Source organism: Acinonyx jubatus, chromosome A2, assembly GCF_027475565.1.
Source record: "Acinonyx jubatus isolate Ajub_Pintada_27869175 chromosome A2, VMU_Ajub_asm_v1.0, whole genome shotgun sequence".
Taxonomy (NCBI): Eukaryota; Metazoa; Chordata; class Mammalia; order Carnivora; family Felidae; genus Acinonyx; species Acinonyx jubatus.
Window position 1 is genome coordinate 1,487,042 of NC_069383.1, and position 27,490 is coordinate 1,514,531.

General features: G+C 54.7%; 1 protein-coding gene across 4 annotated transcripts in view; it reads right to left on the bottom strand.

The window, feature by feature from the left end:
* Window positions 1-12,987: 12,987 nt before the first annotated feature.
* UBE3C (ubiquitin protein ligase E3C) overlaps window positions 12,988-27,490 on the bottom strand; it is a 119,714-nt gene continuing 105,211 nt past the window's right edge. For all 4 annotated transcript variants that reach the window (XM_027051261.2, XM_053217799.1, XM_053217800.1 and 1 more), the window contains 2 exons: window positions 24,333-24,463; window positions 12,988-14,802 (listed from right to left, as the gene is read on the bottom strand). In XM_027051261.2, the coding sequence (XP_026907062.1) occupies window positions 14,632-14,802; window positions 24,333-24,463 (302 nt within the window). In that variant the 3' untranslated portion in view covers window positions 12,988-14,631. The remainder of the gene's footprint in view (window positions 14,803-24,332; window positions 24,464-27,490) is intronic.

A 27,490-nucleotide genomic window follows, 5' to 3' on the forward strand; every position in this document is an offset into this window, starting at 1 on the left:
CACCGGGCTCCTTCCAGATGAGGGCTGCACCCCTGAACGGACGGGTGCCTCTGAGGCAGCCCAGGCACAAACACTCTAGAATCTTCTAGAACCTTCCGGAACCTGCAGGGGCGCTTCCATCCCGGCCTTTGTTCTCCTGCGAGGGGTGCTGGGGATCAGGATGGGATCCTTCATGTTGTGTTGGGGTGTTTAGGGGACCTTAGCAGGCATGTGAACAGTAAATGAGTGTGTGTCCCCTTCCCTTCCCAAGCCACTTCCCTGAGGCTTTCCTTCTGTGGCCCAGCTGTCCCCGCTGACGTTCCCATCCTGGTCAGGCCTGCTTCCCAGAGGCCCACCACGAGGGACGGAAGGCCGGTGTGGCTGGCTGGGCACCCAGGCCTCCTGAGTGGGGAGGCCACTCGGGGTCAGCCCTTTGGCCTTCGCCCTGCCAGTGTGCGAAGGGGTGTGACTTTATCTCTGCACGAGGTCCCTCAGAGGTGGCCTGCAGAGTGGGACACACCCTGGCCAGGCCGAGGTCCTGGAGGGCGGGAGGTGTCACCCGCCTGCCGTTTACGCGGACACTGGACTGGAACCCAGGGACTGAGGGTCCGGCTGGGCGATTACCCTGCGGTGTCCACGGTGCGCCACTGGACGTGAGCCTCCAGCCCGTCCAGGATGTCAGAGGGCCAGCCTCGCGGAGCAGAGCCCGGCCAAGTCTGAGCTCTGACTCGGAAGGTGTCCCTCCTTTCCGCACCTGGGCGGCAGGCCCACAGGGAAGCAGGTGAGCCGCGCTCTGCGCCCCGGGGCTCTGGGGCCAGACTAGGGTGTCTCTGCGGGGAGAGCGGGGGACAGAGTGGGGCTGTCAGTCTGGCGGGCTCGCAGCCCGGCGCTTCCTGACATCCAGCCACGGCGACCCTCCCACACAGGCCACCAGGGGCCCCTCTGTGCCCACGGCAGACATCATTAATGGATGAGGGCCTGTTCCAGAGGCCTTGGTCCTCCGGGAGCGAGCAGATGTGACCAGCCCCACTGTCTGGGGGTCTGCAGGTCAGAGGACCCCTTTCCTTCACAAAGGAGGGCATGGGGGAAGGGGGTGGAGGGATCCCACACAAGTGGCAAGAAATGCATAAAAACCCGTGCTGGGTAAACTTCTGGGGAGCCTGGAGAAGGAGAGGCTTCGTAGCAGCCGCGGAGCCCAGGGAAGCTTCCAGAAGGAGCTGTGGGCGGGGCCAGGCCTCACAGGCCTTCCGGTGCCGAGACTCAGGCCCCTCCCACGCCTGCTCCTTCCTGCCTCCTTGTCCCCTCTGGGGTGCTGGGCGCTCGCCCGTGCTCTGTGCCAGCTCTGCCGCGGGTCTCCGCGTGCCCCACGTCTTCATGGGGACCCCCGCACTTACTGGAGCTCATCTACCCTGTCTTGGGCGGGAGGCCACAGGCACCCTCGTGAGGGGACTTGTTAGAACACCAGTGGGTCAAACCTCAGGACAGACAAGGTCAGAGCAAGCATCATCTCCCCGGGGAACACAGCGTGGATGGCTCTCACCTGCCCCCCGGGAAGCCAGAGGGAGGAGGGGCCAGAAGAGACTGCCACCTGCGCCCCCAGGCCATGCCTCCCTGCGCCCCAGGCCCCGCCTCCCTGTGCCCCGGGCCCCGCCTCCCTGCATCCCAGGCTCCACCTCCCTGCCCCCCAGACCACACAGCTGCCCGAAGTCCAGGCTTCCTAAATGTCACAAGTTCACAACGTCCGCTTGGGGTTGGCACTGTCACGGCCCTCCAGGCCCTCGCCCCCTTCCTCCTGGGGCCCTGGCGCTGAGTCAGACACCTGCTCACAACCCCCCGGGTCAGCAAACCCTTGTCTGCGCCCACTGGAAAGGCCGAGTCTGGCCCCCACCTGCTCCTCTGAGCCCCCAGGCCCGCACCCCACCGCGGGGCCAGCTCTGTCCCTCGGACTTTGTGGAACAACAAACGGTGACTTCCCAAATCATGCAAGTGCCTTCCTGCCCCTGGCGTTTCCTCCCGTGCGAGTTCAGCCTCCAGAGTTGTGTGCGTGGCCAGTGACCTGGCACAGGTCACCGGCGGGGGGCACGGCAGCCGCAGGAGCGCCAGAAGGTCCCTCGGAGGGGCCAGGAAGGTGCATCGAGCGGCCTGTCCCCCACATGGGGCCTGAGCGCGCACGCCAGGGCGTGTGTGCATGCACCTTAACCTGGTCGGGGAGGGTGGTCGGGTGGGGGCTGGTGGGGGAGGGTATTTCCACTAACCCGGCTCTGGGACCACATGGACCCGCCCTCACTTGCACGGTTTGAGGGCGCAGCTCTGCCCAGGCGGGGAAGGCGGCCGGTGTCCTGCGAGTGAACCGGGGGGGGGGGGGGGGGGCAATGGAGTTTGTGCGGGGGGGGGGGGGGCTTGCCCTGCTGATGTCCCTCCCCTCCCCTCCCCAGTGGCTCCGGATGCAGGGGCAGGGGGAGCATCCCCGCCCAGTATCCTTTAGTGGTGACTCAGGGGCCTGCCCTCCCTCCCTGCGGCTCCCTGTCCACCTTCTTCCTCCTCTCTAGCCCCCTAGGGCGCCGGGCTTCCGTCCCAGGGCCCAGCTGAACAGCGGCCGTGCCCCTTGGGGCAGGCAGCGTAGACCCTGCGCCGGCCTCCCTCCTCTGACCTCCAGGCCCGGGCTGTCCTGACAGGGTCCAGACGACTTCCATCTACCGCCTGGCCCCGCGGGCCGGACTAGGGTCCTCGGGTGGCGCCAGCGTCCTTGGCTTCCGGGCCCAGGCCGTGGACGACCAGGAGGCCACCACTGGTCCTGAGGGGCCCACAGTGGGGACTGTGGTCCTGGCCACCGCCCCTGCCTCCCTGTTTCCTGGGCTGCAGGCCCAGAAGCCGGTCTTTGCCGCGCCCTCCCTGCTTTGCTGCTAGACAAGGTGCAGGACGTGGGTGCCACGGGACGTCAGATGGACAGTGGGGGCCGCTTGTTTACTGTCGCCGAAACTCCTACCTCGCGGGGTGCCCTGCTCCTCCCCCTGTGGCTGCCCCCTCCTCCCCCCTGCTCGGCGAAGCGGCCTTGTCTACCGCCCCCGCCTCTCTGTTTCACAGAATCGTTGGCCCAGACGGCAGATCGCTTAATGTGACTGATGGTTTTGCTAAAGATGTAAATAATTGAAACTGCGTCTTAAATGACTTGAAAGATTAAACGTGCTTTATAACCCGCACGGCCTGGCCTTGTGCTGCCTGTTCATAAAAACTGGATATTGATGGCCCGGGAGTTAAGCTGCCCAGGGAGAGGCAGGTGTCCGGTGGGAAGGCTGAGGCCTGGAGATGAAGTGTCTCTGCCGTAAAACATTTATTGGGCCGTCATCCATCATTCATTCATGTGTCCTTCGGCGGAGGTGAGGTGAGGGCATTAGAGGCTGACCATTCCGTGTGTGGGGGGGGGGGGGTGTGCTCCTAGCTCGGTGGCCCGCCCACAGCGCCCCTGGCTTCCACGCATGGATGCCGGGAGCACGTCCGCCCCGGCTGTGGAGACTAAGAATGTCCCCAGACCGGTCCCCGCCCGGACCTCGTGAGTACCGCCCCCCGGGGGGAGTAGCCCACACGGGTTCCAGCGGCCCATCCGCCTTCCTGCCCGGGGTCCCAGCTTCTACCCTGTTCCTAACCACGCCGACATCTCACGCTAAGGTGCTCACTGTCTTTGGGCTCCGCATGCCTCACCCGGAAAAGGAATGGCTCGGAAGGAAGTCTTGGTTCAAGGAGCACACGGGACGGCCGACCAGGCTGCGGCCCAGGGAAGTGACCGATGGGCGGTGGTCCCCACACGCCGCTCGGTGTGCTCGTCCTGCAGTGATTCCCAACCAGGCGTCCCCATTTCCTCGGCTGCCCGGGGCTTGACATGCGGGCAGGTGGGGGCCGAGGGGTCATTTCTGTAGAAGCCTCCATACAGCGAGCGCGGACAGCTCGGATTTAACAAAAGCAGCGGCTAAACTAAACACAGTGAGGGGGGTTGGGGTGGATGGGAGGCTGGGGTGCCCTGCCGGGGGGAGACGCACTAGCCCCTCACGCTGTGGGCGTGGGACGGGCCTTTGACCCACGTGTTGGTGCACAGGTTCATGTTTTTAATTTTTTTTAATGTTTATTTTTGAGAGAGAGCGTGCAGGGGAGGGGCAGAGAGAGAGGGAGACGCAGAATCCGAAGCGGGCTCCAGCCTCCGAGCTGTCGGCCCAGAGCTGGACGCGGGGCTCGACCTCACGAACCATGAGATCACGCCCTGAGCCGAAGTCCGATGCTTAACCGACCCGGCCACCCAGGCGCCCCTTTCTGAAAATGTATTTAAAAGGAAGTAAAATAAGTGTGTTCCAAATGTTAGGGACCGCGCGGCCTGCGACACGCTGTGAGACCTGCCCAGCCCCGCCTGTCGTGCGGCCGAGGCCCAGAAAGGCCGCCAGCCCCGCAGCCAGGGCAGCAAGGACCGCCGCCCCGGCAGCGCCCGCCTCGGGTTCCGGCCGCGAGCAGGTGGAGGGGCAGCCGCTGCGCGCGTGGTCGCCAAGGGTGCGCAGCTCCGGCGCATGCGCACACGCAGGCGAACGCGTGTCGGTGCGAGCGGACGGCGCGTGCAGCCCCGGCGCCCCCTGCCGGCCACAGGCGGAACTGCGGGCTGGGTGCGGTCAGCGGCAGGTTGGGGGCGGGGGAAGAGGGCGGCGGGGTGTCGGCGCGGGCGGGGCGGGAGGCCCGGGAGCAGGCGTGCCCCCTGCGACAGCGCCCGCCCCCCACCCCAGGCTTTCCCCTTCCCCGCCGGCTCCCGGCTCCCGGGGGGAAACAACGCTACTGCGTGTCGTGGCGGGGGGGCAACCTACACCTTCATGGCCCCCTCCGCCCCCCTCCTGCTCCGCGTCCCTGGGGACCGAGTCCAGGCCAGCCGGTCCCAGCTCCGTCACAGGACGGCCACCATCCGGGCTATGTCCCCGTGTCCCCTCGGGGGGCCCGGGAGCACAGGCCTCAAACACGTTGACATCCTCGTAAGGAGTCCACTCCTTCTAGGCCCTGGAGCTCCTGGGCGCCGAGCCGCCGGCAGGCTCCCCTTCCTGCCCTCAGCGGCTCCCTCCCTGGGGAGGCCACACGACACCACGGTGCTGGCAAGGCCTGGTCTCAGGCGCCCGGGGTCTCCGGCCGCCCACCCTGCCCCTGTGTGCCAGGCCACCTTGTGCCTTCGGGCAGGTCCCAGCCGCTTTCCCAGCAGCGTCTCCTGGGTGGCCGTGGGTGCCACGGGCCTGACCCAGTGCTGTGGGTTCAGGGCTATTTTGTGGGACGTGGCCCAACCCTCTGGCCACAGGTGATTAGCCTGGGGCCACGTCTCAGCTGACACCGGCCGAGTCCTCCCCAAGGAGCATCAGACCAAGGACAGAGGGTGTTCTATTCTCTCCTGGCCCCAGGGGTCCTCTGGGAGCTGGCCTCACATAAAGCCCCCTTTCTGCTCCACTGTCAGTAACCTTCCTGTGCGCGATGCCCTGGGCGCCTCAGTCGGTTAAGCTCGGACTCCTGATTTCCGCTCAGGTCACGATCTCATCACCGTTCGTGAGTTTGAGCCCCGCGTGGGGCTCTGTGCTGACAGCTCAGAGCCTGGAGCCTGGTTTGGATTCTGTGTCTCCCTCTCTCTGCCCCTCCCCTGCTCGAGCTCCTTCTCTCTCCCTCAAAATAGATAAACAAAAAAAGGAAACCGTGCGTTTCCATCAGAGCCCTGATAATTCCCATCTCCCCCCAGGCACCCCCACCGTTGCATGGATGGAGCTGAATCCCCCTGCCCTGTCTGTGGACAGTTGTGTATCAACGGCTGGTCCCCCTGGATGTGGATGTGCTCATGTCAGGCCAGCCGGGCCTGCCGTTGGAGCTCAGACAGCAAGCCCCCCGCCCTGACATCACAGTCTGGCTCCAAGTTACACGGAAGCCATTTCCCCGTCTTCCTGTTCACCCGGCTTTCCTGCCAGGCCTGTGCCTCCACACCGCCTTCCGGGGCCTTCCATTTCGTGGAGCCTGCATGCAGCAGGCGGCAAATAGTTGCTGCGGCTCTGCTGGTGTCAGGCCATGGTTAGCGCCCTCCCAGACGGGCACAGGCTGGTGGGGGAGCCCCTCGGGAACTTTGGGAGCCACGTGGTGTCAGCGTGGGAGTATCTCCCCGTGACTGAGGTGAGCAGACCCTGTGCTGGGGCCCCTGCAGCCACCGAGGCCCAGGCCTAACCTCCCGGGACAACAGTCCAGGTCGGGTCCGTGTGCACGGTGCGGGTGCAGACCGGCGTGCCGTGGAGGGGGGCGTCCAGCCCCGCACGTTCCAAAGGTCTTGGGGACTGGGGAAGTCCGGCAGCTCTTGTCACGTCCTGCCTCCTAGGAGTGTCTTCTGTGCCTGCGGCCTCGGGCTGGGTTGACCGCCCGCCCGTCCTGGCAGGCCCTGGGGCACGTCTCTGTGTGCCCTGGGGCTTTGGGCCTGGCTGTGCCCGGTGGCCGTCAAGGGGACTGCAGGACGAGCAAGTGAGGTCAGTCATGGGTGTCGTGTGCCTACGTGAGCGAAGCCAACAAAAGCCGTGGACACGGGGGCACCGGCGAGCTCCCCGGGGCTGCCCTTCCCACCCGGCTGCTGTCGTCTCCCCCGACCCAGCCCACACGCCCTTCCTGCTTTAATCTGCGTCCTTCCAAAGGAGTGAGCCCGCACGGTGAGTGCTGGGGGTCCATCTTGTGAATCGCTGAGCCCGGGGTGGGGGGTCTTGGTGCCCCGAGGAGGTGGAGAGGGGAGATGAGGTGAGTGTGGCCATGACTTCAGGGGGAGGGAGGGGAGGAGCCCGGAAGGTCCCAGCTTGAATGTGGAATCTGAGATGCTCAAACGTTAGGAAAGAGTCAGTGAGTTCTAGAAAATTCCAGAAACTGTTGACCCCAACAGCATGAGGCCTTGTCTTCATGGTGACCTTTCAGTATGAAATATAATACTTATGTCTTTGACCCATAAACATGGAAACGATAAATTTCTCATCATACTTATCTCAAATATTTTGTCTTTTGTCCACACCTGACGCCCGTCTGCCTTCCTCCTTAGCAGTACTGGCGCTGAGCGCACCGGGCGCCGAGGAGCGCCGAGCCGGTCACTCTCCGGGCGGCACTGCTCGGCTAGTGGGGGACACAGACCCCGTGAGAGACGCCAGCGGGTGGGCGTCCAGCTGCGGGAGTCGCCGGGGAGGAGGCACAGCGCCTGGGTTTGGGGAGGCGTGGGGGACATGGGAGAGTGTGGTGGGACATCTGAGTGTGGGTCGGGGAGGCGCCCTGCGGTATCCAAGCAGGGTGCACGAAGCAAGAAGGTGGGGCACAAAGGGAGGTGTGAGCTGAGGACCCGGCCGTGAGTCGCCTGTGTGTGGACAGGACGCGGTGACCCCCTGGGCACAGAACAGAGGAGGCCCCCCGGGAGAGCCCCAGCCAAGCTGCGGGGAAGACACGGCTGGGGGACAGAGGACCCTGTGACCCGCTCAAGCCGCGGTGTCACAGAGCCCAAGGGAAGGGCAGGTGGCGCTGGGCTGGTGGCAGGAGGGGACGGGTCAGGGTCCCCGCAGGAGGGAGACAGGTTAATTTCCCGTGGCTCCAGCACTGGGGGTCCCAGACCACAGGGGCGGCGGGCTGGGCATCCGGTGAGCCTCTCCGGAGGGCTCCCGTCTCTGCCTTGGGCACCGGTCCCATCTCTCCGTGATGCCGTCTACGCGGTCATACCGCAAGGTTACAGCGGGTCCCCGGCTCCACACTCAGGGACAGCTCACGTCGTGTTTAACTTGGCTCCTGACTCGTTACACAAAACAAAGCACGAGACAGAGTCACGGGACAAACGCGGCACGAGGGGTGAGAAGGGGACCGAGCAGACGTGGAGGCGGCTCTGGGGGCTCGTGTTCGGGCGGGACGGGGTCCCTGTGCCGTGAGAGACGCGCAGCCTCGGGGACACCTGGTCTGCGCTGCTGAAGCCACTGCCCGGCGTGATGGCTCTGCCCTGGCGGCCGATCCCCTCCTGGGTTACGAGTTTGGGGGGGGGGGGGGGACGCGGCCGTGCGCTGGACATGTGGGTAGTGGTGCCAGAGAAGCGGCAAATCCCGCGTAAGAAGCAGCTGGAGTCGATCGCTGCCGGACCGTCTCCCGTCCTGGGTGCTGGATGGATCCTGGGTACGTCGTCCTGGGTGCTGAATGTGTGCGTCGGGTGGTTTGGCTTCGAAGCGAAAAGTGTCCGAAAAGGTAGTCTGTTTCAAAGGGAAAAGGCTGCGTCTAAGCGAACAAACATCTTGCCCAGATGAGAGAAATTTAGAGACCTGGGGTTCGGCCCCCTTGCGACGTGCGTAACTGTAGGCCTTTAGGCTCAGTCACTGGTGGTTGACGCTGGGGCTTCCCAGGCGCTGTGTCCTAGGGTTGCAGGGGTCACGTGTTAAGCCCTGCAGGACTGACAGCGGCGTCCCGAGCCTGCAGCGCCAGGGGAGGGGCCGCCGAGCCCCGAGGACCATGCAGGGCATCGTTCGTTTTTTTCGTTTTTCTCCAGCGTTGCTGTGGTATGATCGGCAAGAACTGCACCTGCTCGGGCTGGGCGTGATTTCACAGGCGCGCACGCGGTGCACTTGGAACGGCGGCCGCGCCCACGGCCACCACCCGGGTTGCTCCGTGTGTGGGGAGGGCACAGGGCGCCGCTCGCCGCGCACGGGGTGGCCGGCCCCCCTGCTCCACCAGGCCCCTGGCAGCCCCCGTTCTCCGTGCCTCCAGGAGTTCTGCTTGGTCAGGGTCCGCGTACAGGGGAGATCACGCGGCATCTGTCGTCGTGTGGGGGAATGCCTCGCCGAGCGGAGGGTCCCCCGGTGAGTCCGGGCCGCCACACGCGGCAGGCAGGGTTTCCTTCTTCATGGCGGAATACCGCCACGGCTCTGTCACCCGAGCCCCCCCATCTCGTCCACCCATCCATCCGTGGACACTTAGGTTGTTTCCACGTCTCAGCTACCGTGAAGGATGCTGCCGTGAGACACTGATGTCGCTTCCTTTGGGTAAATACCCAGAAATGGGATTGGCGGTATTTACACTTTTAACGTTCCGAGGACCCTCCGTACTGCTCTCCACGGTGGCCGCCCCAGCTTGCGTGCCCTCCGGCGGTGCAGGAGGGTTCCTTTTGCTCCGCGTCCTCGCCAGCACCTGTCGTCGCTGTGTTGCTGACTTCTGCCGTCCCGACCAGCGTGAGGTCACCTCTCGCTGTGGGCTTGATTCGCGTTTCCTGGTGATGAGCGATGTCGGGCATCTTTTCGCGTGTCTGCTGGCTGGCTGGACGTCTTCTTTGGAGAAATGTGTGCTCAGGTCCTTGGTCCATTTTTTAAGCTGGCTGCTTCTGCTCTGAAGCTCCTGGTGCACTTCAGATACCAACCCCCGGACGGATACGTGGTCTGCACGTATTTTCTCCCAACCTGCAGGCCACCGTCTCATTCTGTCGGTGACTCCTTTGCGGTGCAGAGGCTGCACACTTTGAGGCGGCCCAGCCATCTGTTTCCGCTTCTGTGCCTGTGTTTCGGGTGTCCTGTGCAGAGATTTGCTGTTCACTCCCCATCAGTCTTTCTTCTACTGTGCGTAATGTCGCTGTAAGAGCCTACGTACGAGCCTGGTTGAACGTTTCCACGTCTCGGTTTAACCCTGCAAGTGGAAGTGCTTGCCCATGTGCAACATTTTGGGGAAGGAAGGCAATGGGGTTTTAAACTTTGGGACTTAAAAAGAATTTGTTTATTTTTGAGAGACAGAGACAAAGTTCAAGTGGGGGAGGGGCGGGGAGAGAGGGAGACACAGAATCGGAAGCAGGCTCCAGGCTCCGAGCCGTCAGCACAGAGCGGGACGCGGGGCTCGAACCCACAAACCATGAGATCGCGACCTGAGCCGAAGTCAGAGGCTTAAGTAACCGAGCCACCCAGGCGCCCCTAAACTTAAAGACTTTTGTTAAAAGCCTTGCTTGGGGCTCCTGGGTGGCTCAGTCGGTTGGGCATCTAACTTCGGCTCAGGTCATGATCTCATGGTTTGTGGGTTCGAGCCCCAGGCTGCGCGCTGTGCTGGTGGCACAGAGTCTGCTTGGGATTCTCTCCCTCCCTCTCCCCCTGCCCCTCCCCCCGCCATCGCTCTCTCAAAATAAACAAACTTAAAAAAAATTATATCCTATCATCTTAAAGTCACCACGTGAGGACACAAGTCGGACAGTCCGGCTGGTTCTCTGACGAGGTTCAAGTTTCAAGACGACTGACTGGCTCCTGATGGTGGCCGGTAGGGAGCTGTCGCTAAGAGAAGCCAGGACAGACTGGGACTGGAGAGCAGGGGCTTGTCTGTCACACCGTTAATGCCACAGCCTCACGTGCGCCTACCGGATGGAGCCTGCGCGGGTCTGGGGACATAGGGAGGACCGAGGGTTAGCTGGTAACCAGCAGCGGGGAGGCTGACAAAGCCCCCTTTTCTCAGGACTGCAGGACCAAAGTCCCCAGTAAAGGAGCAGTGCCCCAGAAAGGGTCCGTTCTGGGGCCGGAAGGGCAGGGCAGGCCGTAAAGATCATCAGCTTCTCGTTAACTCTGTTCGCAAAAGGTTTCTAATCTGGGCCCAAGGAGTCACACTCTGAGCATCCACAGAGGCGTTCACTTGCAGCCTACTGTGGTTAGCAAACCCTTTCTTCCTTCGTGAAGCAAGTTCGTTCAACAATTACTGAGCACCTGTGCGCTAGGCGTTATTCTAGGCGCTGGGATACAGCAGTTTAGATGAAAATGAAGCCAGTGCCACTGAGGCAGCTATGCATCACAAAAGGTCATGATGGGGACAGAGAGGGGTTGGGGAAGGAAAGGGACACCGAGCCAAGAACTGCCTGAGGAAAGTGAGGGGGGAGCCACCTGAGTGTCTGTGGGAAGAACTTCATGCTTAGGGAGCGAGTGCAAAGGCCCTGAGGCCAGGGAAGGAAACCAAAGCCGCCGGTGGGGCCCAGTCAGCAAGAGAGAGGGATCTGGGTGTTACTGGTGGCTCTTACTGGGAGATGCCAGAAAGTCCCACCCGGACTAATGACAAAGACCGGCCGAGGATCCAGGGTCTTCTTTGGCGACGGAGTTGAAAACAGACTGGAGGTGAGTGAGGGCAGAAGTAGGGGGACGCCGGGAGGCACCTCAGATCCAGGCAAACCTGAGGCCGCAGCAGAGAACAGGGAGGTGGCAGAACATGGCAAGAGGTCCTCAGCTTGGCGGTTCTGGGAGGAGAGCTGGCAGGGTGCGTGGGGCGGCAGTGTGGGGAGGGGGAGGTGGGCCAATGATCTGGGGCCCGGCTGCGGGTTCAGCAGGTGTCCTGGGCCCACGGGGTCTGGGAGGTCGACCCGGAAGCCAAGCAGGGAGCCGCTGCTAGACACAGACACAAGGTCTGGCCCAGAATCCCTGGAGACCCTCCTCCTGTGTGCCTGCGGCGGGCGTGGGGGGGACACAGGGGGACCCTGCCCATCCTTCGGAGCCCTGGCTGGGGCCCCTGAGCTGGAGGGAACGGACCTGCCCCAGCAGCAGAGAGCCCGGTACTGCCCAGGACAGCGGACACAGACTCTACGCACGTCGGTTCCGACTTGCGGCGGCCCCAGACAGGAGGGTCTTGGCCGCTCAGGAGTGTCTGAGGCTGCGTAATCATTTTCCAACAGCCTCCCAGGAAGGACTGGGACCCTTTAAAAATGCAGACTTGTGGGGGTGCCTGGGTGGCTCAGTCGGTTGAGCGTCTGACTCCTGATTTCAGCTCAGGTCATGATCTCAGGGTTGTGGGTTCGAGCCCCGCATCGGGCTCTGCATGCACAGCTGGGAGACTGCCTGGGATTCTCTCTCTGCCCCTGTCCCGCTCACACTTTCTCACCCTCAAAATGAATAAACTAGCTTAGAAAAGATGCAGACTTGTGAGTTCCTCCCTGGATCACCTCGTTCCAGTCTGGGTAACACCGATCCAGTGTGACCCTGCACTCCCTGATGGCAAAGGATGGACTTGCGCAGGGCTCTGGGGGCCACGGCCACGCGGGAGTTAGAGGTTCCCAACTTTCAAGTTAAAGGGCACGTCCACCGTGCTGCTCCGCCTGTCGTACGGCGCGGCGAACTTCGCCTCTCGGCCTCCAACAGAGGCTCATGTCCCCTAGGACCTGTGAATGGACACTACTTGGATAAAAAGGTCTTTGCAGATGTAATCGAGGATCTTGAGGTCGCTGGCTGATCCTGGGGCCCGAATTCCACTGGACCAGCGTCCATAGAGGAGAAACGCAGACAGAGATTTGACGCGGGCAGAAGATGTGACGTCAGCCCGGGGGCGTCAGCAGCCACCAGAAGGGGGAAGAGGCAAAGAACAGATTCCTCCCCACAGGGAGCCTCCGGGCCTCCAACACCGAGAACAGATGTTGTTACGGGCACCCGTCTGTGGTCACATTATGGCAGCCACGAGAAACTAGCAACACGTGATCTTAATTTTCTTTAAACAGATCTTCCCAAGCTTTGGCCATCTGTGCAGCCATAACTCGGTGCCCTTTTGGGTTACCGGCTAAAATCCACCTGCAGGCGACAGCTTGTGAGAAGTGCCTGGCCTAACCCCCCGGGGACTCGACGTTCAGGTTCGAGCGCAGAGCTGCCAGCAGGGCGCACAAAGTACAGCAGAGCAAGGAGAGTGTTGCCTCAGGTATGATTTTTCTCAACAACGTCCTCTTCGGCCCACCAAGAGGCTGGGAAGGGGGCGGTCACTCCCAGGCAGGGGGCTGTGCAGTCAGGTCGCCGGGGGCCGCGGGAAGGGCCGTCACAGGTCCGTCTGCCAGAGCCTCTCGGTGCGTTCCGACGGCAGGCGCTCCTGCGGACTCTACCGGCTTCGCGGGAACGATCACAGGCTGCTGTCACGCGGGTCACCTGGCGCCATTCGAACGTCCGTGACAAAACCAGCGCATACTGAGGATCTTGGTCGTTTCAGCAGGGCAGACCACAAGTGATCACAATGACTTCGGTGGACTCCAACACAATCTTGGGGAAAATATTTAATGCAAATATGTAACCACTGGAACATACAAATAAATAAGTAAGCTCAGAGCAGCTGAGAAAAAAAACCCAAGGAAGTAGAACTGCCCATCCCCCTCAGTCCCAGATAATCCATTTTCAAAATACGGATAATAAAATACACAAATACGTAAAGAAGATACAGAACATTCACCATAAACCAACCTGAAATAAAAATAAAACCAAGGACAAACCCTAATTATTTTATTTCTGTATATCAAGACTACAAATAGCATTTAAACACTTAATTTATTATTCAAATTACGAAATTATACATTTTGTTTTGATAATGGTCATTGTCTTAAAAGTGTCATTCAGTTTCCCCGCATTTAAAAGCATATTGCTAATTCTGGTCACTTCCACAGCACGGCCCCCAGCCCCCGTGACAGGAAATGCTGGGGGGGGGGTGGGGAGTAGCCACTGGGCCCTCCACGCCCCCCCCCCCCACTCCCTTCCACGCCCCCACCGATCCCCTGCTCCCCTGGTTGGGAGGGAGGGCCGCTCTGACGCACTCCGTTTTCAGAGACCGGAATCACCCAGCAACAAGGAAGGTCCCGATAAAGTGCCTTTTTAAGAGACAGTTACAACGCCCCTCCCCCGGGCCCGCGTGGGACCCGCCGGTCTTTCTCCAGAAGCAGCACCTTCGAGAAGCGGAGGGCGCAGGGGAGGGCGTAGGCGGCGCATTACCCCACGCATCCGGGAGGGGGGCGCGTGCCCCGGGGTAGGAGGGCGGTGGGCCGCGGATGGCCCGGCCACAGGGGGCCACACTGAGTGCAAAGCCGCAGCCGCCCCTTTGGTGCAAGTGACTCCGATGCCAGTGTCTGTTCTCCCCACGTCGCCACTTCTCAGAGGCCACGCGTGCCGTGGGGCCTGGACGAGACCCTCCCCTCTCCCGGGAGCTCTCCCGCCACAGCGTGCAGCCAGGAAGGGAAGAGGGATGAACGTCCCCTCGCACACACCCACACACGGGAGTACCCAAGCCACCACGGAGCGGTCCTCGGTACCCCGAAACAAGCATGCTAGTCCCGTGCAGGGGAATGGCTTAAACAGCACAAATAAAATATGATCACGTTGTGTATTTTCCAGACCTAACCACTTTGGGAAAAGGCAGCAGGAGAGAAAATGCCTTTCGTTTTAACAATTAGGACTGTAAACAATTCAGCCACACGAGAAGCAGCGGGCCCTGAGAGTGACGTCTCCACGTCTCAGACCCCACGTCTCTGCGGACGGAGCACGCGCCGCCCTCCAAGAGCCCCGCCAGGAGCCCCGCCGGCGGAGGGAGGCTCGAGTCCACCAGCAAAGCCAAAGCTTCATCTTTGGTTAATTTCACTGAGTCGCCACTAGTCTTAAAACTGTGCTCTTGTTGGCAAATTACTAACGTAGCCGCATGGCACGTAACCCTTGTTATTCTAAGTTATCTGAAAAGCAGTGTCCGTCTAAGTAAGTGACTGTGACTTACTGGACCATCTAGACAATGGAGGGGGTGGAATGAGGGATGGGGGTACGCGGAGAGCTGCGGGAGCCCGGCCCCAGCGCCCTCGGCGGCCGGGGGGTGCTGCCTGTGCTGTGGGCACCGGTCGGTTCTCTGCAGAGGGTCAGTTCCGGCCTCCGCTCAGCTCAGCTCGAAGCCAGCAGCACATTCGATAGCGTAGAGAAGCTTACTGCGCAGAAGCGTCTCGTCGTAGAACTCGGGCAGCTTCAGCAGGTTCATGCAGGTGCTGGCCGTGGGGAGCCGCTCGAGGTCAGAGCCTCCGTTGTGAATGCAGAACGCGGGGTACAGCTCCTGAAAAGACAGGGGTGCACGGGGTGGCTTTAACAGGCAGGCTGTTGAATGAATGTCTTAAGAAGCACACAAAACTCACCTGCTTCAAACAGTAAAAAGTTGCTGTGGTCACATTTCCCCAAAAGACTTTCGGTGTTTCACCGCACCCCAGACTACACTCCGTGTAGGGAACAGGACGAGAATAGCGCTCATTCATGGGAAAAATAACCTGTTTGGTAAATAGGGCCTCTAAGGCATTGTGTTTCAGTTTTTTGAAAATCTGTTTAAAATTCAAGAAGCTAAGAGGGTGAAGACTTGAATACAGAGGCCTGTTTGTTTCTGTGGAAATGTGGGAAAGAAGGCACCCGGGGCAGGGAGGGGGTGGGGGGGGCGGTCTTCTCCAGACCAGCACACTCTGCAGGCAGGCGGGACGGCCATGTGGATGGGGTAACAGAAAACAAGGACCAAATTCACTCAAAAACAAAACAAAACAAAACAAACAAACCCCCAAGAAACAAATTCACTCAAAAGGGGAGAGAAAGGGGTGCCGGGTGGCTCAGTCGGTTGAGCGTCTGACTCTTGATTTCCGCTCAGGCCATGATCTCAGGGTCGTGGGGTCAAGTCCTGTGTCAGGTCTTCGATGAGCATGGAGCCTGCTTGGGATTCTTCCCCTGCCCACCCCCCACTCTTTCTCTCAAAATAAATAAACATTTAAAAAAAGGGGGGGGGGGGACAACGTCTAAATACCAAAAGCAAAATGAAACAATGAGCCTGTGCACTGACGGCTTTGTCACGCAGGGAGGCATCATCCCGAGTGTGGTTCCAAAGCCGCGGTCGTGTTACACGTAAGTAGTGCACAGGCACAAAGGACTGTAACTGTGCGGTCCTGGGACTCAGCAGGAGATGAAGCCAAGGAGAAAACTGAAACCAAGATCGTCAGTGGCAAAACAAGATGTAAATATAAAATCAAATACAAGCCGACATTTGAACTGGAAGTCTCAGTTTGAACTTGTGATATGTGTTTCTCTTCAGGGGAAAAAAAACACCATTTCCTAACTGTCCCCTGCAAAGGCCGCAAACAATCCCCACGCGTGACAAGGAACAGACTAAGCACGCAGGTTTGGTCTCTACAGTCCCATTTCTCACCGAAAGGAGCCAGGCCTCCTGGGGGAAATCTGGATTCCACGTGGAGCCCAGAAGCGCACATGACACATGTCACCATCTGTCACACCAGAAAGCAAGAAAGCCTCCCCGAACTCCGTGGGTTAAAGGGCCCACCTGGAGGCACCCCTGCCCACAGGAGGGCACTCTGAATATCAAAAAGAATGACAGCAACGGCCTGAAACGCAGAGCACGTTAAAGCCCGAGCGTTCACCGTGGTAGTGAGGGAACCAGAGGTACGCCTGCCTGTAGGAGATGTGGGCTCACCCACTCGATATTCCGAACACTGGAAGCTGAAGGGTGATCGTGACTTGTTCACAGGGGAACCAAACAGTTGAAGAGAAAAAATAAAGTTTTTCTTTATAGAAAATTCCAGCTAATAAGTGGACAGATGAGGCAGCGGGAACACAGCTGATGCAGTTGTCTCACCCCCGGTTACAGAGTAGATTCCGGGGCGCCTGGTGGCTCGGCCGCACCCCTACGCTACAGAGTGGATTCAGGGGCACCCGGATGGCTCGGCTGGATGGGTGTCTGACTCGATTTCAGCTCAGGTCGTGATCTCGCGATTTGTGAGTTCGAACGAGCCCTGCGTCAGGCTCTGGGCTGACAGCACAGAGTGGAGTCTGCTGGGATGCTCCCTCTGCCCCTCCCCCGCTGGCATGTGTGTGCGTGCTCTTCTCTCTCTCTCTCTCTCTCTCTAAATAAAGACACACTAAAAAAGAAAAAAAAAGCCAGGAATGGATCTAGGGAGTGTCCACAAGGGGCCTCTGTGACAGACGGCCAAACCAGCGACCCCAGGCGCGCACGCCGGTCTCAGCACCGCGCACCGCTGACTCCCCGGCACCGGATCCGTGGTGCTCAAGTCGGAAAACATAGAGCGGACGTCATCCATGCAACGTTACCGCCAAAAGAGGAAAGCTCAGATCTGGAAGCTGATGAGACCTCTCACGACCCCTAATGACATGCAGGAGGAACGACCCAGCTCCTCCAGTAATCACACCACAAAGTGCCAGACGAGAGGGAGACAGACAGCACAGGCCAGAAGGAGAAAAGAGCAAAGCCAGGCACCAAGCAAGCACGGCGGACGGCCCGGGGCTTGTTTGTACCGGGAGCACTGACGGTACCAGGGGATGAATGTGATTATTTTCTAGACCTGATGATATCACTCTGGTTATTTTTTAAGGCACGGTGTAAACATTCTCATCCTGCTGTCCCAGCTGCCCAGCCCCCGTCCCCTGAGCAGTAATATTTGGGGGTCTTAAGTATTGTCCCACAGAGATTAGTGCACATACAAGAAAATATTTTCTCCAAAATCTATAAAGAACTTTTCAAACTTAATACCCCCCAAAACCAAATAATCCAGTGAAGAAATGGGCAGAAGAGATGAACACTTTTCCAACGACATCCAGATGGCCAACAGACATAAAAAGATACTCAACATCACTCATCATCAGGGAAATACCAATCAAACCCACAATGAGATACCCCCTCACGCCTGTCAGAATGGCTAAAATCAAAGAAACACGAAAACACAAGAAACAACAGGTGTTGGTGAGGACGTGGAGAAACGGGAACGACGTTACACTGTTGGTGGCAATGCAGATTGGTGCAGCCACTCTGGAAAACAGTGTGGAGGGTCCTCAAAAAGTTAAAAACAGAACTACCCTGCGACCCGGCAACTGCACTAATAGGTATTTATCCAAAGGATACAAAAATACAGATTCGAAAGGGGTACATACACCCCAGTGTTTATAGCAGCACTATCAACAACAGCCAAACTATGGAAGCAACCCAAACGCTCACCCACTGATGAATGGATAAAGAAAACGTGGTGTATGTGTGTGTGTGTGTGTATACACATACACACACACACACACACACACACACACACACACAATGGACTACTACTCAGCCATAAAAAATGAAATCTTGCCATTTGCAACCATGTGGCTGGAGCTAGTGTTTCATGCTAAGAAAAATAAGTCCGAGAAAGATGCCATATGACTTCACTCCTATGTGGAATTTAAGAAACACGACAGATGAACATATGGGAGGGGGAAAGAAAGGAAAAAAAAAGAGAAAGGGACACAAACCATAAGAGGCCCTCCACAGTAGAGAACAAACTGATGGGTGGGGGATGGGCTGGATGGGGGATGGGTATAAGGAGGGCACTTGTGCTGAGCACTGGGTGTGGTATGTAAGTGAGGAATCACTGAATTCTACTTTTGAAACCAATATTGCACGGTAAGTTAACTGACTAGAATCTAAATAAAAATTTGAAGGGGCGCCTGGGTGGCTCAGTCGGTTAAGCATGCGACTTCAGCTCAGGTCATGACCTCACAGTCCATGAGTTCAAGCCCCACGTCGGGCTCTGTGCTGACAGCTGAGAGCCTGGAGCCTGCTTCGGATTCTGTGACTCCCTCTCTCTCTCTGCCCCTCCCCTGCTCAAGCTCTGTCTCTCAAAAAATAAATAAACGTTAAAAAAAATAAGAATACATAAAAATTTGAAAAAGAGTAAATAGAAAAAAAATTTTTCAGGGTGCCTGGGTGGTCAGTTGGTTAAGCATCTGACTCTTGATCTCAGCTCAGATCTTGATCTTGGGGTCATGAGTTCAAGCCCCATGTTATTAGGCTTCATGCTGGGTGTGGAGCCTACTTAAAAAATTATGTTCTCCCTCCCCATTTAAAAACTATGAAATGTTGGGTGCCTGGGTGGCTCAGTCGGTTGAGCGTCCGACTTTGGCTCGGGTCATGATCTCCCGATCATGGTTTGTGGGTTTGAGCCCCACATCGGGCTCTGTGCTGACAGCTCGGAGCCTGGAGCCTGCGTCGGATTCTGTGTCTCCCCCTCTCTCTGCCCCTCCCCTGCGCATGCTCTATGTCTGTCTCTCAATAAATAAACGTCAAAAAAGTTAAATAAGTACGTAAAAAATATGAAACTTTAGCACGATGCGTACGTACAGTGCCGTGTGTAAGTCTTCCCTTGAAAATGTGTCTTTACGATCTTTCTGTATCGATCCAGCTTCCTGCTTCTGAGGCTGCACAGTGTTGCACTAGACGTATGTAGCAGTTCGTTGATGGGCATTACTCATTTCCTTATTTTTACAAATACTGATGCTGTGAATAAGCACGTGCTTCAGTTATTTCACACCTGTGCAGGCGTATCTGCAGGCTAAACTGACCAGGCAGGCTGAGCGTGAGACCTCTGGAAATGCCAATCCTTCGCTGGCTACAAACGACCGGGGGCTCCATCCTTCTCTTATACACAGACATTCATCACACACAGGCCGGGCCTTCCGTGTTCTCTTCCAGCGCGGACGCGAAGACGTGGAGACGGTCTTCATCCCAAAAGCCTGAATCTGCTAACTCTCGGGCATGCGTGGCTTTCGCGCTCCATGACTACAGGATTCCAGACACCCAGTGTGCCGCACCCCCTGTGTCCCGGTGCAGAACACGGGGCCCAGAAAGCAAAACGGCGGCCTACCCACATGGGTGCCGGGGGTGGGGGGTGGGGGGTGGGGTGGGGTTATCCAGAACCAGGGTGGTTTCAGCTGCGGGTCAGTGCCCTTCCTCCCCAGAGCTGTGACAAGAGAGCCTGTGCTTCCAAAGCCAGCACCCAGGCAGACGTACGACCCGGCCCCTGCTCACGCGCACACCCACTGGCACCTTCTCTGAACCCTCCTCTCCAGGCCATGACCCGCGTAACTGTCCGTGAAGGGCAGTCTGGCGCCTACACACCCACATCCCATGACCTCCACCCCCAGGACTGTATTGTGCACCAGTGGTCGCAGACCTGGACGGAGGTTTATGCATGAAGATGGTCCCCACACCAGTAGGAAGGAAGGCTTGTAAACAACTGATGGAACAGGAAGTAAACTGTGGCAAATTCACATGATTGGACATTAGGACGTTTATTAAAAATATTTCAAAGATGACTTAATATGAGGAAAAATGACCCTGATGTGACGTTGAGTGAAAAAAAGGCCTACATGACTGAGCACACAATCAGCTTAAATTATATTTAAGAATTATGGTCAAACAGTATAAAAAATAATTACCTACCAACCACTGTAGTGGAAACGAGCGAGCAAAATTGGAACCAAGTCCCTCCTCTGACGGGGACTCCAGGAGACCATGTCACCCAGCACAACAGGCACCCAACTGGCCCAAATTGCGTTCCAGCTGGTTTTGTTTCGTTTATATGTTGAATTTAGTGTGTATTTTACGACGTGGGCAAAACTGGGTTAAGAGAACAGCCCACAGAACGCCGGATGGAGACTTACACGCTTCTTACCAATCAGCCCCTGGACATCTCTCCACTGTTCAATGAAGAACTTCGTTTAGGGAGCCTGGGGGGCTCAGTCGGTTGAGCATCCGACTTCAGCTCAGGTCATGACGTCACGGTCCGTGAGACTGAGCCTCGCGTCGGGCCCTGCGCTGACCGCTCGGCACCTGGAGCCTGCTTCGGATTGTGTCTCCCTCTCTCTCTGCCCCTCCCCTGCTCATGCTCTGTCTCTCTCTCTCTCTCTCTCTCAAAAATGAATAAACATTAAAAAAAATTTAATTTAAGCTCAGGTCATAATCTCACGGTTTGTGAGTTCAGGCCTCACACCAGGCTCTGTGCCGACAGCTCGGAGCCCAGAGCCTGCTTCGGATTCTGTGTCTCCCTCTCTCTCTGCCCTCCCCCCACTTGCACTCTGTCTCTCAAAAATAAATAAATGTTTAAAAAAAAAGCGCTTATTCAAACAGTATACGTGGCATACGGTATGTGCTAAAAACCACTGTCTTTTAAAACAATTACAGTTCAAAAAAAATAATAAAACAATTACAGTTCATATGCTATTTTAAGTGTCTCATAAAAGTGTCAAAACAGGATCCAAAAGAGAAACAGAAAGGATATTACATTTATTATTTAGCCTTTTGAGTGCATTGAGGACAATAATTTTCTGCAATGCTTGAATAAACTGCGATGAAAGCATCACACGGTGAGACAGGAGGGCAGGTGCGGGGAAGGAGGGCGAGCAACGGTCTGGGCGGGAAGAGCTCAAGGGCATTTGGAGTAAAATGTCCCGGTTTGGCTTTCCGTTCAGAATGCTAATTGAATTTCCCACTTGGAGTCTTAAAAGTAAAAAAAAAAAAAAAAAAATGAAGTTCTTCACTGCAATCTGAGTCAAGGGCACTATTTCGTGCATTATTAAATAGAGCACAACGGGAATTTGCATTAATTCAGAGTAAGAAAAACCATCAATTTGTTATGTGGCCTGATGGCAGCTTAACAATTTTCTACAGCGCTGTAATGACCTTTTTGTCTGTAGCCATTGCACTCATTGAACATATTAAACTTTAATTAGCTTTAGCAGGCGCTGTTCGCCGCCGCTAAGCCGGCGCTAAGGAGTCTCGTGACCTGTAAATCACGCACGTCCGCCTCTGCCTCGCGGTCCTCCACCCGCGGGCCGCCCTCCTCCCCCACCCGAGTCCCGCCAGCCTCCCCAGGCACGCAGCCCAACTGGAGAGCGCACACAGCAAGGTGACTTCTTCCAACTGTGGAGCCTAACTTATGATGGCTGCAAAGATGTTTGACAACTCTATATTAAATTCTACATTTAATAGGCTTTAGATCATTGAAAAAAATCCAAGATAGGAAGACTGTCTCCTAACTTCCACAAGTAACACTCATGTGACAGTGACAACTCAGTTATGACTGTGTGGGGTCCCCAACAGGGGACAAGAGGGTTTTCACTATTTGGGAATTAAACGCCGACATAAAGCCCACACTCCTCCCTCCAACCTGCAGCGCTCCCACAGGCCTTTTACACAGACTCCCGCAAAGGCTGCTAAAATGGCTGGAACCTTCCGAACCTTCCTCTTCCAGCAAGACCCCTAATTTTTACTGGCCTGGGACTAATTAACCAGGCGCTGGCAGAAATCTCTGGGTCCTCCACTCAGTTTTGATGGGAGCAGGTCCTCCAAACTTCCCTTCACGAAAGTAGGTGCTTAATATTTTTTTTTACCTCTAGGTGTGGGGGTCATTTAGAAACTGGAAGATACTAGAAGCCTGGTTTCTCATAATGAATGTTACCGATAAAACTACGTAACGGTATTACGATCTTCATATGGAGAATTTCGTTTATAGAACTGTTTCCATCACCAGATGATGATAAAACTCGGTCCAGTGAACGCCCTCTCCGGGGTCCGAGGGGTCCATGCACTTGTGCACCGCCCCCTGCATTCTTCCTGCTCTGTGGGCCCCCCACACGCAACAGCCCCACACTCCACGACACGCCCAGGAGGAACCAAGAAGCAAAGCCACGTTTCCTTCAGGCTGTTTGCCTGGTTTGGTACCTGGTCGGTGCTGGCGCATAAGGCCACAGGGCAGGTTCACACAGTTGTTTCGGGGGCAGGGCTTACACGCCGGGTCAGAAGCATCACTCAGTCTTCGTGAATCACTGTTTCGGTGTGTTGCTTGTGCACAGCAGAGTTTTTAAACCCTTTAACACATGGCGTTATTCTACGTATATTCATTGTTGGAAGGGGTCGGCGTTCTCTCATTAATGTTAAGTGTCTATTTTATGACTCTGAGTGCTGTTTTCTACATCTGGCTACATCTGTTTTCTACATGTGGCTGGTACCGTTTGCCTTGTTTTGGATGCTTGTTTTCTCCCTCTCTGATAATGTGGAAGACAGAAAGGTGATTTTAGTTCTGATGTCACTGACTATTACTCACAAACAGGTTTATCTTCATATCCTAACTCATCACCGCTTCCAAACTGAAGTGTCAACGACTCAGGTCCTGTGGACAGTAAGACCACTGTGCTCATGCCCGCCCCTCTCCCGTTCCTCCACTTGCTGGCTCCAGCTCTGACCGCACGATGGAGATGCTGTATGAAGCTACTGATGTCAAGTGTTCTTAAATATTTTTTAAGTTAAAAAAAAAAAGTTCATTTATTTTGAGAGAGACAGCACGTGAGCAGGGGAGGGGCAGAGACAGAGGGAGAGAGAGAGAATCCCAAGCAGGGTCTGCACTGTCAGTGCAGAGCCCAATGTGGGGCTCGAACTCACAAACCATGAGATCATGACCTGAGCCACAATCAAGAGCTGGACGCTTAACTGACTGAGCCATCCAGGAGCCCCAAAGATTTTTTTATTTTTAAAAAATAAAAATATTTTTTATTGGGTCAGCTCTATACCCAACACGGGGCTTGAACTCACAACCCCGAGATCAAGAGTCGCGTGCTCTAGACTGAGCCAGCCAGGCGCCCCTAATGATGTTGATTTTTTAAAAACAGCTTGACTGAAGTGCAATTTACATACCAGAAGTTCTCACTTTTCTACACTTTTGAAATAATTTCAAAGTAGACATTTAAAGAAAAGAATAACATAGGTTATTGGAAGGTGCAAGCCTGCCCGATGTCTCACAGCACGAGCTCACCTGATTGATACCCTTCTGTACTGCACACACACACACACACGTGCGCGCGCACACACACAAACACACACACCATTGTGTGTCTTAGACCACTGATGCTGCTTTAACTTACAACGAATAAGGGAAACATACTAACTGCCCCTTAACCAATTTTGATCACTAATATTAAGGTGAATTATATGAGGCAATCATTAATTGTCAGAAATGATAAGTAACAGTGAACAACCAGGGAGAAATATACCACTGACCCATGAACGATACTGGTCTGAACTGCATGAATCCACTTCTATGCAGATTGTTTTCAATAAATACAGGTCAGTACTACAAAGGTATCTTATCTTCTCTTACGATTTTAAATTTTCTTTTCTCTGGCGTACTATATAGTAAGTGTACGATGTATAATATATATGAGACACGTGTTAATTGGCCATTTGTTATTGGTAAGGCTTCTCGTCAACAGCAGCCTATTTAGTAGTTAAGTTTTTGAAGAGTCAGAAATTATATGTGGGTTTTCTATTGCATGGGGGGCGTCAGTGCGCCCCAACCCCGTGTTATTCAAAGGTCAAGTGCACTTTTACTCATACCTTATTCTTCCCAAATACACTACATCAACATTTTTAGCTCGTGTTTCCTTCAGTAGGAAAACCAGCTTACGACGCATCACAGATGTAGGACACTGGTCATTCATATTCCAGTGAGCCCACCAGCCTGCCGGGCCTGTCCACGGGCCATCATGATCACACCCACCACATCAACAGGTCAACCCTGGGCCCAGCACCTTCATATACAGTCACGGCCAATCCTTAGTTGATCTGGCTGAAACACCTACTAACGTAACAACACCCCGGAATCTGGGGTTCTAAAAGCACTATGCTGCCCGGAAAACAAAGGGCAGATGGGGCCTGCTGGCCGTCGTCGTTGGTTACAAGTTGGAGCTCAGAGCGCATGGCACAGAAGCCCTTACCTTAAACCCCAAGAGAGGGGGTCGGGAGCAGCTGGTTACAAACTTGAGCAGTTTGCGCTTCTCTTCATCCGTGAACCCTTCCACAACTCTCCAAAAGACTTTGATCACAGGATGGTCAGCAGAATAGCCTCCTGGGACAACGGCAATAAACGTTTTACTAAAAACAAGGTAACTGCAAAAGGAGGATTCTCCCAGAAACAGCAGCGCAAGACCGCTAAGAGTCATCCACCTTCGTCCGCCCGCTACAGTGACGGGCGCCGGCTTGTGGCCGGAAGCCAGCTCTAGAGACACCCTTCTTTTCCTCCACGTATGTTCCATGCCTGACAGGGGGCTTGAACTCACCACAACCCTGACTCATGCCTGAGCCAGCCAGGAGCAGGCGCCCCTGGAGACCCCGTTCATTCTGCCCCTGGGAGATGATGGACGAGTACATGAGGGGACAGAAACCTCCGGAAGGCCCAAATACCAAAGGCCAGAATGGGAAACACCCCGCCCCCCCCGGGATGGGCCCTGGCTGCAAAGGCCTGGGTTCTGACTCCTCTGCGGGTTGAAAACCCACCTCCCCTGAGCAGCAGACCCTAACTAACAAAGGATTTACCCAAGAGTCACAGACCTGAAAACAGCACACTCTGGGGTTTTTATTTCTCATAGAGATAGTTACTTGGCCGACATGATCTTAGGGTCTAAATTCATTTTATCACCCGCCCTTGTGACAAGAAGGCACAGACCACGGCTACCAACCCACCCCAGCCCACGAGTAGACCACTATTCTTAAGTGTACTATCTGCTACTTACAGCTTTTAATCTAGCTAAGTGCTTCCTAAAACTGAAATAATTGCTATATATTGTTCCCTCATTGTTAATATACTACAGAAATAACATCGATAAAATATCTTAAGTGCATTAATTGGCACCAAAATGAATATGATAATATTTTAAAACCTATTTACTGGAATAGCTAAGATCATTAAAGGTACAAGCTTCCAGAGCAGACAGGGTAACGCAAAACAACCCAAGACAATTTCTTGGCAAAGAAGAGGTTGCATTGATTTCATTTTTTTAAACTTATGACTTGATAGTGTGGACAAAGTGACCTTAGGTATTATGTGCCTTTACATAAACATTAGAGTTCAAATTTCCAGCAACAGAAATTAATTGTAAAGAGATACATCCATATATTTATATACATATGAACATGTACATATTTACATAAATATATGCATATTCATCCATGTAAACGTGTCCACAAATTTAGTTTTACAACCATGTCCACAGTCTACTTCTGGAACATTCCCATTTCCTCAAAGGAATCCCATGCCCCACTACAGACAGCCACCGTCCACCCTGTCTCTGTAGGTGTGCTCTTAGCGATGGCTCATCTACACGGGAGCACCAACCATGCTCCGTTTCCATTATCCCATCAGACCTACCTCGGAGGAAAGCTTAGGAAATGGCACTTGGAGGACAGAGAGGTCTGGGTAGACTGTGGTGAAATACCTGACATAAATTTCACCATTTAAACAAACATTTTTTAAGTGTACAACTCAGTGACATTAATTACATACATAACGTTGTGCAAGCACCTAAGTCCAACCAAAATGTCATCAGCCCAAACAGAAACTCTACTGGGCAGCAAGTCCCCATTCCCCTCCCCCAGCCCCAGTGACCTCCAACCTACTTTCAGAGTCCAGGAATTTGCCTATTCTAGGTATTTCATTGAAGCTGAATCATACAACAGATGCCCCTTTTGTGTCTGGCTTATTTCACTTAGCATCGTGTTTTCAAGATTCATCCCTACTATAACTTTTCAAACTTCGCTCCTTTTTAAGACTTCCTAATACCCCGCTGTATGGATGTGTTTACCGATTCATCTGTAGATGGGCATTTGGTTGTTTCGCCTTTTGGCTACCGTGAATAATGCTGTATGAACATGTATGTGCAAACAGGCTTCAGTTCCTGCTTGCAGTTCCTCTGGGTCTGTACTTAAGAGTAGAATTGCTGGGTCATATGGTAATTCTAGGTTTAGCTATCTGGGGTGCCACCAAACCATTCTCCATAGTGGCTTTTTTTACATTCCCGCCAGCAACGAACAAGGGTTCCAATTTCTCCATATCCTTGCCAACACTTGTTTTCTGTATGCGTGCACGTGTGTTTGTATGTGCTTAATAATAGTCCTCTTGATGGATGTGAAGGGTATTTCAATATTGTTCTGATTTGCATTTCCCTAGTGATTAGTGATATTAAACACCTTTTTGAGATTACTGGTTGTTTGCATATCTTCTTTGGAGAAATGTCAATTCAAGTCCTTTGCCCATTTTTGAATTGCTTTGTCTTTTTGCTGCTGAGTAGAAGAGTTCTTTATATATTCTGGACACACATATATATTTCTTCTGCATATTTTCTCTCCTTCTGTAAGGTTGGTCTTTTAATTTTCTTGATAATGTCTTTTGATGTACAAAGTTTGTGATTTTGATAAAGTCCAATTTTTATATATATATATATATATCACATATATATATATTTATATAATATATATAGTTGTTGTTGCTCATGCTTTTGGTATCATATCTAAGAATCCAATGCCAAATCTAAGGTCGTGAAGACCTACCGGTGTTCTCCTAGGACCTTTATGGTTTTAGCTCCTACATCAAGGTTGTTGATCATTTTGGGTTCGTTTTTATGTACAGTATGAGGTAGGAGTATAGCCTCATTCTTTTGTAAAATTCCAGGTGTTCTGCATTTATCTTTTTAAATCACTGTAAACTTTTTCAGAGAGGCTCTACTATTTTACATTTCTATCAGTGAAGAGGGTTCCAATTTCTCCATGTACTCCCTAACACTTGGTACTGTCTCTTTTTGATGATAGTCTTTCTAGTGGGTGTGTAGTAATATCTCAAGGATTTGATTTCTATTTCCCTAATGATTACTAGTGTTAAACATCTGTTCATGTGCTTATTTGCTTACGGGCCATTTATATGTATCTTCAGATATATATAAACCCCAAAACCTGGGGGTTTTTTTGGCCATGTTTTTAAATTCGATTGTTTGTCTTACTGAGCTGTAAGTGTTCTTTATATATCTACAGTAGACATAGTCCACTGTTACATGTATTACTTGAAAATATTTTCTCCCAATCTGTGGCTTATCTTTCATTTTCT